General features: G+C 47.4%; 2 protein-coding genes across 4 annotated transcripts; one reads left to right on the top strand and one right to left on the bottom strand.

Annotated features, from left to right (window-relative positions):
- The first annotated feature begins 173 nt into the window (after positions 1-173).
- On the top strand, positions 174-4,315 carry SQSTM1 (sequestosome 1). 3 transcript variants are annotated; one of them, XM_009892574.1, is made up of 7 exons: positions 174-264; positions 1,074-1,303; positions 1,417-1,573; positions 2,044-2,133; positions 2,643-2,887; positions 3,142-3,349; positions 4,009-4,315. In XM_009892574.1, the coding sequence occupies exons 1-7, from the start codon at positions 216-218 to the stop codon at positions 4,164-4,166; spliced, it is 1,137 nt and encodes a 378-aa protein (XP_009890876.1). In that variant the 5' UTR covers positions 174-215; the 3' UTR covers positions 4,167-4,315. The 3 variants fall into 3 exon arrangements, with proteins under 3 accessions (XP_009890876.1, XP_009890877.1, XP_009890878.1); XM_009892575.1 differs by lacking the exon at positions 2,044-2,133 and having other exon boundaries at positions 177-264; XM_009892576.1 differs by lacking the exon at positions 2,044-2,133 and having other exon boundaries at positions 177-264; positions 3,142-3,223; positions 4,009-4,294.
- Positions 4,316-4,908: 593 nt separating this feature from the next.
- LOC104293147 (chromosome unknown open reading frame, human C5orf45) lies at positions 4,909-11,394 on the bottom strand. The gene is made up of 8 exons (XM_009892625.1): positions 11,353-11,394; positions 8,421-8,480; positions 8,091-8,188; positions 6,835-6,904; positions 6,397-6,533; positions 6,038-6,125; positions 5,264-5,511; positions 4,909-5,146 (listed from the first exon to the last, which is right to left on the bottom strand). Exons 1-8 carry the CDS (start codon positions 11,392-11,394, stop codon positions 4,909-4,911), a joined length of 981 nt encoding a protein of 326 aa, XP_009890927.1.
- Positions 11,395-11,447: the final 53 nt, after the last annotated feature.

Genomic DNA, 11,447 nt, shown 5'->3' on the forward strand with positions numbered 1-11,447 from the left:
GGGGGGGATATCCGCTGGCAGGGCCGTCCCCGCAGCGGGTCAGGTCCCGGTGTCGCTGAGGGTGGGAAGGTCTCGGGGCAACGGGGCCGCCCGGCGGGTGGGGTGTCCCCGCCGCCCCCTCCTGTGACACCTGAGCAGGCACCTAATCCTGCGCTTTACCCTCTCTAGATGAAGATGGGGACCTGATCGCTTTTTCCACCGATGAGGAGCTGGAGATGGCGATGCCTTATGTGCAGGACGGCGTCTTTCGTGTTTACATCAAAGGTAACCCCCGTGCAGCTCCTAGGGGCAGTAGCAGGCCCCCAAAAGCAGGAGAAGCAGGCCCCGGCCCCTTCCCCTTGTCCTCGGGGGGTTGGTGGAACCTGTGGCCTTTAGCAGGGAGCTGAAATAAAGGGCAGAGTGATATAGCAGAATATCCTCCTCCCTGCTGAGGTGGGGTAAACAGATCACAAGTTTCCTCCAAGCCCTGTCATCTCAGCTGGCCCAACGCGAGCTGCTGTCGTCATGCTGGCTCCCTGGAAACACTTGGCTAGCACCGGAATCGTTAATATTCACAACAATGTGTTAAGAAGCCTTAATTCTGGCTTATTCCTCAGTGTGTAGTTGCTCCCTAGTTCCCTCTGTTAGCATAGATACCTACAAAGCTTTATCGGCAGTCCATCGAGTGAGTCACAGGAGCCAGCGATGTTGTCCCTGCTCTCATCTGTTGTGCCTCCTGGCATTTCCTCCTAACTCCCTCTCCAAAAACATTCTGTTCTTGCAGTTCTTCGGAAGGTAGGACGAGAAGCCAAATGGGGTAGCGCAGCACTAATCTAAAATAAACATGCCGAGAGAGCGTTAAGGATAAGGCATGCTCAGTTTGAGGAGCAGGTATCTTTGCAAAACCCCTTCGCGCTTGGTTTAAGTTCTCTTACGTGCCCCTGGCTTGCGTTTGGCAGCCAGCGTAAAAATAAACTGACCTAGTAAGTCAATACTGCTCTGACAAGGGCTGTTTGTGCTTCCTTCTCCTCTGCCCAATTTCCAGCCTTTAAATAGTAACCTCGTTTTGACGCAAAGTTTCCTTTCCTTAATAGAGAAAAAGGAGTGCAGGCGGGAACACCGCTCACAGTGCAGCCAGGAGCCTCCTCGCGACATGGTGCACCCCAACGTCATCTGTGATGGCTGTGAAGGACCGGTGGTGGGTGCCAGGTTCAAGTGCACTGTCTGTCCAGACTACGACCTGTGCAGCACCTGTGAGGGTAAAGGCATCCACAAGGAGCACAACATGGTGATGTTTCAAAGTCCACTACTAAATCCATTTGAGGTGAGCAAAATCTATGGAGGGGAACTCATGAATGGGATATTCCTCAAAGTCATAAGTTCCAGTTACTCAGAACATGGCTGTATGAAGAGTCACATGAACATTACCCTTTACAGTGGCTTCCCCGAGGACGCTGGCTCCGTAAAATGCGGCACGGTGTTCCACCCTTCCCATGGATGCACTGCTGGGGATATCCTGGCCCTGCAGCTCCGTGCCAAAATGCCGAACAAGCCCAAGCCAGTGCTGCAGCCTCCAGTCCACCCACTGCAGAAGGTAAGAGGAGATGCTCTGGTAAACAAGGTGGTGGTTGAGCCAGAGTAGCTGAGGTTCTGCAGCACAGGGTGGAATCTGGGTGGAAAAATAGATACAGGACCTACTCTAATTTGCTTGAAGAAATTGTCACCTTTCAGCAGAGTGGGATTGTTTTAAGGCATGCTTGGGCCCGTGCAGTAGATGAGGATGCAGAGAGAGTATCTGGAATCAAACAAAGCTGAGCTGTTAGGTCAAGCATGTCACTACTCCAGACCTGCCTTTCAGCATGGCTAATGAGCCTTAACAATGCTAATGCCACTGGTTTTCAGTTCCAGAGGTAGCTCAGGGTTAGTTTTTTGTCTCTATACTGCCTTTGTTGTGCAGTGTGTGTGAGTGACAGGAAACGAGCACCAAGACCTCATGGGGATACGCTCTATAGGTGCTTTTTCCCGCTGAGCTCCTATGTGTGCTAACAGAAATTGTTTTTCTAGAAGCTTCTACTAACAGCCAGCCTCAGGACCCCAACGTCACCTTCTTAAAGAATGTTGGGGAGAGTGTTGCAGCTTTTCTGAGCCCCCTGGGTAAGTGACTTACAGTTTGTTACCCCAATTCCCAAGACTGGCTTAAAGGTCCTTTTGACAGGAGCAGCAGTCAGTTGTTGTGACCGATACTGGAACCACGTCATGCTACTAAGCCTCGATTTACTCCTGGTACTAACAACGCCTAGGCTTACAACAGCTACGCGGTACCTTCTCAGAGCCCTCCTTTAGGAGGAAAGATTTCATTAACATGTCACCACTGTAATACTAATCTTAAGTCAGTGGTGACTCAGGATTTTACCGGGCTTATGTGGGCATTGATAACTTCTGCCCTGACTCTCTAAATGTATGCCTTGTCTATCTAGAGGAAGATGACTATTTGGTGCTTAACTATTTGTTGTTTAAAGAGTGCTTTGCATCTTAATTCTTACATGTTGTATGGCAAACTACAAGGATTACAGAAACCTTATGGCATTTAGACTAGGACTCTTTTAGGATGGTGCTTTGGAAAAACCTCTGTAAGACTTTTTCCATCTCAAATGCGTTTCTAGGTATTGAAGTTGATATCGATGTGGAACATGGAGGACAGAGAAGCAAAGTGACTCCTGCTCCTCCCAATCAAGAGCAGAACAGTGCCGAGTCGAGCAGCAGTACTCTTAACCAGAATGTTCAGACCAAACCAGACTGGAATAACACAGATTCTGCTACAGAAGTAAATGCTGTTGCAGAGCAGATACAAGACATGGTGATAGATCCTGTGCCCACACAAATGGAAGATGGCAGTCTCCAGTCGCAGGTACAAGAACTATGACACTAATTGAGTAATGCTTGCTGAGGCTTTACTAGAAAGGAAGATAACCACTTAGCATGCATTGTGGGATTGAATATTAAGGTGTCAGCAGATGAAGTGATACGCAGCACCTCTGCTTTATAGCAAAGGTGGTGGGACTTCTTGTGGATGTAACTCTTCATATGAAAGGCAGATCGCAGGAGGATGCATCCTACCTGGAAAGCACTGCAGCACCTGGAGCTTTTTTCTTTCCATTTCAGGAACACAGCGAGTCCAGCAGTTCGTCAGGGGGTGATGAGGACTGGACCCACTTATCTTCCAAAGAAGTGGATCCTTCCACAGGTGAACTGCAGTCTCTGCAAATGCCAGAGACAGAGGGTCCCAGCTCCCTAGATGTCTCTCAGGATCCTCCCCAAGCAGGACCTACAGGACTGCGAGAAGCTGCACTCTACCCACATCTCCCACCAGGTATGAGAATGAATGCAGGTTTCGTAATAGAGTAACTTTCACTGGGGAATTACCAACTTGATTGACATAAGCAGACCTGCTTTTAGAGATGGTAGAAATCAAGGTCACCTAAGTTACAGCTGAACTTACCCATAACTTTGTTAGCAGGTACGGCAGCTCTTGCACCCTGTTAGACACAGTCAGGTGGTTCTCCTCTTGAATGTGGGCAGCTAAGTCTTAACAAGACTTCTGACCTTAGACTAATGCCATTCAAGCAATATGAAACAAGGTGGTATCCTAAATCGTGTCCCTGCTGTGTACCCTTCAAGAGAGCCCTTTAATGCAGGATGCAGACTAGTACATCCTGCGACTTTAAGACAGCATTTTTCTGGTGGGAGCCAGTAACCGTATGCCAGGCCACTTCACTGAGATCAACAGCACAGTGCCCTACAGCAAGGCCAGCTGAGTCTGACTCAGCAGTTTTCTGAGCTGGTTATGTATCTTCTGTCTCAAACATCTGCCCTCCTGGGAGACAAAGGAGAGCATGTCTTCTAGCATTTAACCAGCTATGCTAGATTTACTAGTATTAGTGCCAACCCACCTACTCTGTGGTATTAAAGCTTGGCTGGTTTGTCAATTACATGAAATATTTCAACTTCAAACTGTTCTTCTCTTAACAGAAGCAGACCCTCGCCTCATTGAATCACTGTCCCAGATGCTCTCTATGGGCTTTTCTGATGAGGGTGGGTGGCTCACTCGACTCCTGCAGACAAAGAACTGCGACATCGGGGCAGCGCTAGATGCCATCCAGTATTCCAAGCAGCCACCTCACTTGTAATCTCCGTAACAGAAAGCACTTTCCTTCTAACTGAAAGCAAACAATGCAGTACAACTTACTCAGCGGTTCATCTTTCTTCCTGCTAAGGGTTTCTGTCTCATGTTCCAAAGTGCTTGTAGAATGGAGGAAAAATAAATACTACTACCTGTGATGAGTCTGTGTGAGCGTTTTAAGTATCACAGCTGTGTTACTCAGCATAGTCCCTCTACTCTTTTAACTATGAGCATGTGATTTCATCAAGCAGCAACCTGTGCAAGGGAGGCAGCCTAGGACTGTAGGCCTGCCTTTTTGCACATACCTTGGTGTACCCCCTTAGGGCTGCACTTCTCAAGAGAAATTAAATGCTTTGCTGGCGCTGGAGCCTGCTCTGCAGCTCTGGAAGAAAGGGTTGCTATGGGAGATCTAAACAAAGAGGTAGCACAGGGGAAAAGAGCTGTTCTTTGTAATGCAGAGTTAATCACAGAATTTAATTGTACTGACCAGAAATCCTTGGAGCTTTCTTCCCCCCAAGCTGACCTATTTCTAGCTGATGAGCTTTCTAGATAACACTGTGTAACCCTGGTTACAGTGCTCTCTTCCACCCTCATACCCTTTCCCTGAACACAGCCATAGAGCAAGTAAACAACTTTAATAGTGCAGTTCTGTAATGCCATCTTCAGGCCAAAATCTTGTCTCAGTACTCAACATACCAAAAACATTCTAGAGACAAACAAGAAAGCAATGCCAAAGATGCCTGAACATCTCAGAGATCATCATCAAACTCCTCACCTGTGCAGAAGAGGTGCTCACAAGAAATGCTGCTAGGCTTTGGCCTGGGGTTACAGTTAATAAGAGCGTTTGCCTTCGTGCTATCCAAACAGCACCTTCCTGCAGTTGTCTCTAAGACACCAGATCCTGCCCTTATCAATTGGCTTTGTGGTTCTTTGAACAGCACATCCTCCTCAACTGAGTATCTGGTGCTGGGCACCATGGTGCCGGGCAGTTTTGAGGCAAGCTGCTCAGTGCTAGCAGCACACTTTTTAAATTCAAAACCTGTACCTGGAGGTAGAGTTCTTCCAGCCTGTTCAGAGCGTCTACTGGCAATACCAGAATCTGCTGCAGTGGTGCTGTGTAGTCCCAACCTTCCGCTGCCCCCCTGTGGCGACAAGGTGACCCTGGCAGCATTTTTGCTATAGCTGTCAGAACACGAGAGAAATTTTTCCCACTTCGAGGGTTTGGTACAAGCACTTGCAGTTTGTGTACTCTCCTCAGGCGTTACAGACTCACAGACAGCAGGAACCACACTGCCTCCGGAAACAGCATCTCCGTCATCTTGATCAGCCACTGCTACTGCACATTTCTTGTGCTGTAACAAGGAAGAGAGCTTGGTTATAAATCCAGCACACACAGCCAAGCTGCACAGAAGCAGGCAAAGAAAGAGCACTTGGGATCCTTCAAAAGCACCCAAATTCTCACTGGCCCCCTGAAGCAGAGCTCAGGCTGAGTGGGCCTATGAACTCTGGGCTGTGAAGACTCAGGCCAACTTCACTGGCACTGCAGGTAATCACAGTAGCCTTAAAAACTGCACACAACACAGGTGCCACTGCTCAGTAAGGCAAAGCAGCATAGTTCGCAACTGTGCTGACAGAGGAATCCGGCTCAACCACTCAGCTTACACAAGTTGGCATTGTTTTTGCCTGACTAAAACCTGGCAGAGAGAACCTCCTGACACAATTTTCTTCTCCTCCCGACTCATTCAAACAGAAGAACAGAGGAAGGCTCGTAAAACTTCAAAATTATGATGACACAAAAGAGGTCAGGAGAACACTGTTTTGTTTTACTGGTAGGAAGAACCTTCTAACTAAATTCTAAAATACCTCAGAGGTTTTAGCCTTTTTGGCCTGGTAGGCAAGCTGGAAAACTCCATTTTCCTCTGCGTGCTCCTGAACATCACTGGACAGAAAGCTCTTGTGCTGTTTCCTGGTAAAGAAAACCATTCACAAAGAGGACAGATTAGCTCCACTGTGAGGTTTTTCCACAAATCATCAGAAATGTTCATAAAATGCATGGCTCTAGCAACAAAAGAAGTTTTACCCTAAATACCAAATCCCTGCTTAGGTCAGGTCACACATTGCAACATGTACTTTGTTCAGCCATCAGAGATGAGCGACCTCCCACACCTCCAAACCAAATGTCACCACTTGGGGGCAGGAATTAAAAAAAAAAAAAAAAAAAAAAATTCTTTCTGTACCTTTGTTCTTCCACACTGTTCTTCCTCTGGGAACAGAACTGTTGCCTTTCTCTTCCTGCCTCCTCCTCCCCATCTTCCTGATCTTCACTGTCCTTGTCCAGATATTTACTCCAGCGACTGACTTCTGCCCTTCCGTCCTACAACATCAAAGAATTACTGAAAACAGCAAAATACAGGGTTCTCATTTTTGGCACTGTTACGTTTGTGCTGAATGCCTCAAATCACAAGTCAGTTTAGGACATTTTCCTGTATCGTGTTCCCAGGTTCAGTATCCTGGTGGAGCAGAGTTTATGTATATATGTCATTCTCTTCGCTGGAGCCTCTCTGATGATGCACTATTTCAGCTGTCTGAACCCATATAAAGGGATCAAAGATTTCACTTTGATTCACCTAGGTCAGTATGGGTTGGTATTTACCTAAGCTTTGTAGGTATTTTACCTGCTGTACTGAACCATCTTCACGTTGGGCTGCTGTATTTTTGTTGTCATTTACAGATTCTTCTACATACCTAAAATAGATGTTTAAGTTAGAGTTTCCAGAATACATTTCTGCCTGTTGATTTATAATTTTCAAATCACCTAGTCAAAGCATGAGGGATCGGATAGAAAGCATGGATAGGAACACAGGACAGGTGGCATGCTAGAAAAAAAAAATGGATCTATAGAAAAGCAGATGTCAAATGAAGGATTTGCAACATATATTGCCCAAAAACTTAAAATAAAATAGTTAGAGGGTAGCCTCCTTCTTTCTATACAAATAGAGTAGCAAATCTGATCTAAAGTCGCTAATCATTTAATGATAAATTCTAATGGATCATAAATAGGGATATAACAGCATGTCTGTTGGGACAACAGCTTAAACCCACTAATTATATCCCAAGCAACCAGAGAAAAAGGGAAGTTATTTCACAATGTTTTGAATTTCAAAATGTTTTGAGGATAGAAATAGCAACCCTTTTTGATAAAGTGAACAAACAATGAGTCTTCTTCCCAAAGCTTAACCCTGAAGCACTGCATATACACAGCTAAGTTATCTAACTAGCTTTGACTGATTTCTGAAAATAACCTTGAGTAAAAAGGAAGCTGTACCAGTTCAAGACCAGTTCATGATTAGGCAATTTGCAACAGATTCAGGAATGAAATAAACAGGAAAGTGCTGTTCAGATTTTTCCAGCCCAGCAGGTATTATACCCAAATGTTTGCACTAAACAAGTCTTTTTATCAATAGTAGCAGCGACTACCCAACAGATTCACAGTGTGAACCCCCTTGAATGCCAAAGTTAGGTAGCAACAGCTTAGAGTGGAGGATGTTTTCCCTCTGAGGATGCACCTCTGCACTGCAAGATGGACACCTCCACAGTCAGCTCATCAGATAAGTGAATAAAACAGAGCAATTAAAAAGCAGCCAAACCAACCCCTACTGCATATATTTTAATGGCTAAAGGCCTGACCAACACACACTGTTGATCAGCTAAACTTATCTGAAAAAATTCCTTGTCAAAAGAAACACGCCAGGACACTAAAACCAACAAACAGCATGTTCCTATGAGGTGACGACAAAAGTGGCACCTCATGGCTTTATGACAGGGCAGAAACCTTCCTGTGAGCTCAAATTAGGCAACGGGCACTGAATGTGTGAAGGCGTGCATCAACTGTAGCACATCAAAAGAAACAAGCAAAGATTAAACACTCTACCGAGATGTCCAACCAATTGCTTCCTCCGCCTCACCCTGCAGCAAGTTTAATTTCTGGACATGGCGCCTACAGTCTAGGCCAGAACCTTGCCCATAGATCTGCAAATTAAAAAAAAAAAAAAAAAGAAAAAAGAAAAACAAGGTGTAGGGAGCAGAAGGAAACAGCACAAAGTGAGGCTCTACCTCGGGTAATACTGAGGTGCTCACTAATGTTAGCACACACGGCTGAGCGAGTGATGTCCTGTGTAGGGTCTAACTGCCACACGGGGCTCCCCACCACCGCACAGGCCTCCCCCCGGCCCGGCCCGGCCCCTCACCTTCTGCACCTCACCTTCTGCCCCGCCTGCCGCTGGCCGCACACGCTGCAGCTCCACTTCCCGCTCCGCTTGGCCTAGGAGGGCGCAGAGGGGGGTCAGTGCCGGCCCGCAGCCCGCAGCCCGCTCCCCGGCCCGGCCCGCACCGGAAGGGGAAAGGAAGGAAGGAAGGAAGGGGAAAGGAAGGAAGGAAGGAAGGGGAAAGGAAGGAAGGAAGGAAGGGGAAAGGAAGGAAGGAAGGAAGGGGAAAGGAAGGAAGGAAGGAAGGGGAAAGGAAGGAAGGAAGGAAGGGGAAAGGAAGGAAGGAAGGAAGGGGAAAGGAAGGAAGGAAGGAAGGGGAAAGGAAGGAAGGAAGGAAGGGGAAAGGAAGGAAGGAAGGAAGGGGAAAGGAAGGAAGGAAGGAAGGGGAAAGGAAGGAAGGAAGGAAGGGGAAAGGAAGGAAGGAAGGAAGGGGAAAGGAAGGAAGGAAGGAAGGGGAAAGGAAGGAAGGAAGGAAGGGGAAAGGAAGGAAGGAAGGAAGGGGAAAGGAAGGAAGGAAGGAAGGGGAAAGGAAGGAAGGAAGGAAGGGGAAAGGAAGGAAGGAAGGAAGGGGAAAGGAAGGAAGGAAGGAAGGGGAAAGGAAGGAAGGAAGGAAGGGGAAAGGAAGGAAGGAAGGAAGGGGAAAGGAAGGAAGGAAGGAAGGGGAAAGGAAGGAAGGAAGGAAGGGGAAAGGAAGGAAGGAAGGAAGGGGAAAGGAAGGAAGGAAGGAAGGGGAAAGGAAGGAAGGAAGGAAGGGGAAAGGAAGGAAGGAAGGAAGGGGAAAGGAAGGAAGGAAGGAAGGGGAAAGGAAGGAAGGAAGGAAGGGGAAAGGAAGGAAGGAAGGAAGGGGAAAGGAAGGAAGGAAGGAAGGGGAAAGGAAGGAAGGAAGGAAGGGGAAAGGAAGGAAGGAAGGAAGGGGAAAGGAAGGAAGGAAGGAAGGGGAAAGGAAGGAAGGAAGGAAGGGGAAAGGAAGGAAGGAAGGAAGGGGAAAGGAAGGAAGGAAGGAAGGGGAAAGGAAGGAAGGAAGGAAGGGGAAAGGAAGGAAGGAAGGAAGGGGAAAGGAAGGAAGGAAGGAAGGGGAAAGGAAGGAAGGAAGGAAGGGGAAAGGAAGGAAGGAAGGAAGGGGAAAGGAAGGAAGGAAGGAAGGGGAAAGGAAGGAAGGAAGGAAGGGGAAAGGAAGGAAGGAAGGAAGGGGAAAGGAAGGAAGGAAGGAAGGGGAAAGGAAGGAAGGAAGGAAGGGGAAAGGAAGGAAGGAAGGAAGGGGAAAGGAAGGAAGGAAGGAAGGGGAAAGGAAGGAAGGAAGGAAGGGGAAAGGAAGGAAGGAAGGAAGGGGAAAGGAAGGAAGGAAGGAAGGGGAAAGGAAGGAAGGAAGGAAGGGGAAAGGAAGGAAGGAAGGAAGGGGAAAGGAAGGAAGGAAGGAAGGGGAAAGGAAGGAAGGAAGGAAGGGGAAAGGAAGGAAGGAAGGAAGGGGAAAGGAAGGAAGGAAGGAAGGAAGGGGAAAGGAAGGAAGGAAGGAAGGAAGGGGAAAGGAAGGAAGGAAGGAAGGAAGGGGAAAGGAAGGAAGGAAGGAAGGAAGGGGAAAGGAAGGAAGGAAGGAAGGAAGGGGAAAGGAAGGAAGGAAGGAAGGAAGGGGAAAGGAAGGAAGGAAGGAAGGAAGGGGAAAGGAAGGAAGGAAGGAAGGAAGGGGAAAGGAAGGAAGGAAGGAAGGAAGGGGAAAGGAAGGAAGGAAGGAAGGAAGGGGAAAGGAAGGAAGGAAGGAAGGAAGGGGAAAGGAAGGAAGGAAGGAAGGAAGGGGAAAGGAAGGAAGGAAGGAAGGAAGGGGAAAGGAAGGAAGGAAGGAAGGAAGGGGAAAGGAAGGAAGGAAGGAAGGAAGGGGAAAGGAAGGAAGGAAGGAAGGAAGGGGAAAGGAAGGAAGGAAGGAAGGAAGGGGAAAGGAAGGAAGGAAGGAAGGAAGGGGAAAGGAAGGAAGGAAGGAAGGAAGGGGAAAGGAAGGAAGGAAGGAAGGGGAAAGGTAAAAAGAAAAAAAAAAGGAAAAAAAGTCTGACTGCAGTCACACCAAGTCTGCTCTTTTAGGTAACTGCCACGGACAAAGAACAATCACTGCTCCGTGAGCTCAGAGAAATAAAGGGCAGTCAAGGTAGCCTATAGGATTCTGGTTCATTTATTGAGTACATGACAGATAAGACAGACAGTGTAAAATCACATGTATTATTTGTACTTTTAAAAAAATTACAATAAATTACTGAATAATTAGTAAAAGCAGTTTTACTAATGGCTGCTCTCCAGTGACACAGGACAGAGGAGGCAGAGAAATAAGGAATATGTACCAGCTGTGAATACATACAGAGAATGTCACAAGGGGGAATTAACACTGAGTAGCACACCAAGTAGTGTTAAATGGGAACATCCAACCGAACGTATCCTTCCCACCCTTTACACTCCAAATCCCAGCCAAAAGCTGTAGCAAACCTTTGCCTTCAGTGCAGGGTCTGCTCTTGCCGAGCAGCGGCAGCATATCCCTCTCTGGCCCTGCAAGGCAGATGCCTGCGTACTGAGATGAATTTATCTGTAGGAACAGCATTAATTCTCCTTCCTCGGAGCGCACGCCCTACTACCAGAAGGGTAACTCTTAGTTTCTTCTGGTCTTAATTGATTTAAAAGAGCAGTCACTCCGTCTCCCAGTTATTTCGTCTCTAACTGGAAAGAGATCTAGTCTGTTGAGGTTTCCCGTAATGGGCTGATGGCAGAGGGCCACACTGCTTTGAGTTCTTCCTCTTTAGGTGTAAATGCCCATCGATGTGTAGTAGTTTCTAAAAGCACGTACATCGCTAGACTCTTAGTACAAGAGAGGTTCAGAAAGGACACCGGGCAGCTGCAGGTGGCACAGCACTCTTGCACACCTTCCTGCCCCAAGCGTCTGCGAGGGCTGACTGATCGAGTGATCTTAGGGGGGCTCCTAAAAATTGGACCCATGACTAGCTAGTAAAAACAGAGAATCAGCAAGAAACAACGAACGTTTTCTGTAC

Source organism: Charadrius vociferus, unplaced genomic scaffold, assembly GCF_000708025.1.
Source record: "Charadrius vociferus isolate BGI_N301 unplaced genomic scaffold, ASM70802v2 scaffold529, whole genome shotgun sequence".
Classification (NCBI taxonomy): domain Eukaryota; kingdom Metazoa; phylum Chordata; class Aves; order Charadriiformes; family Charadriidae; genus Charadrius; species Charadrius vociferus.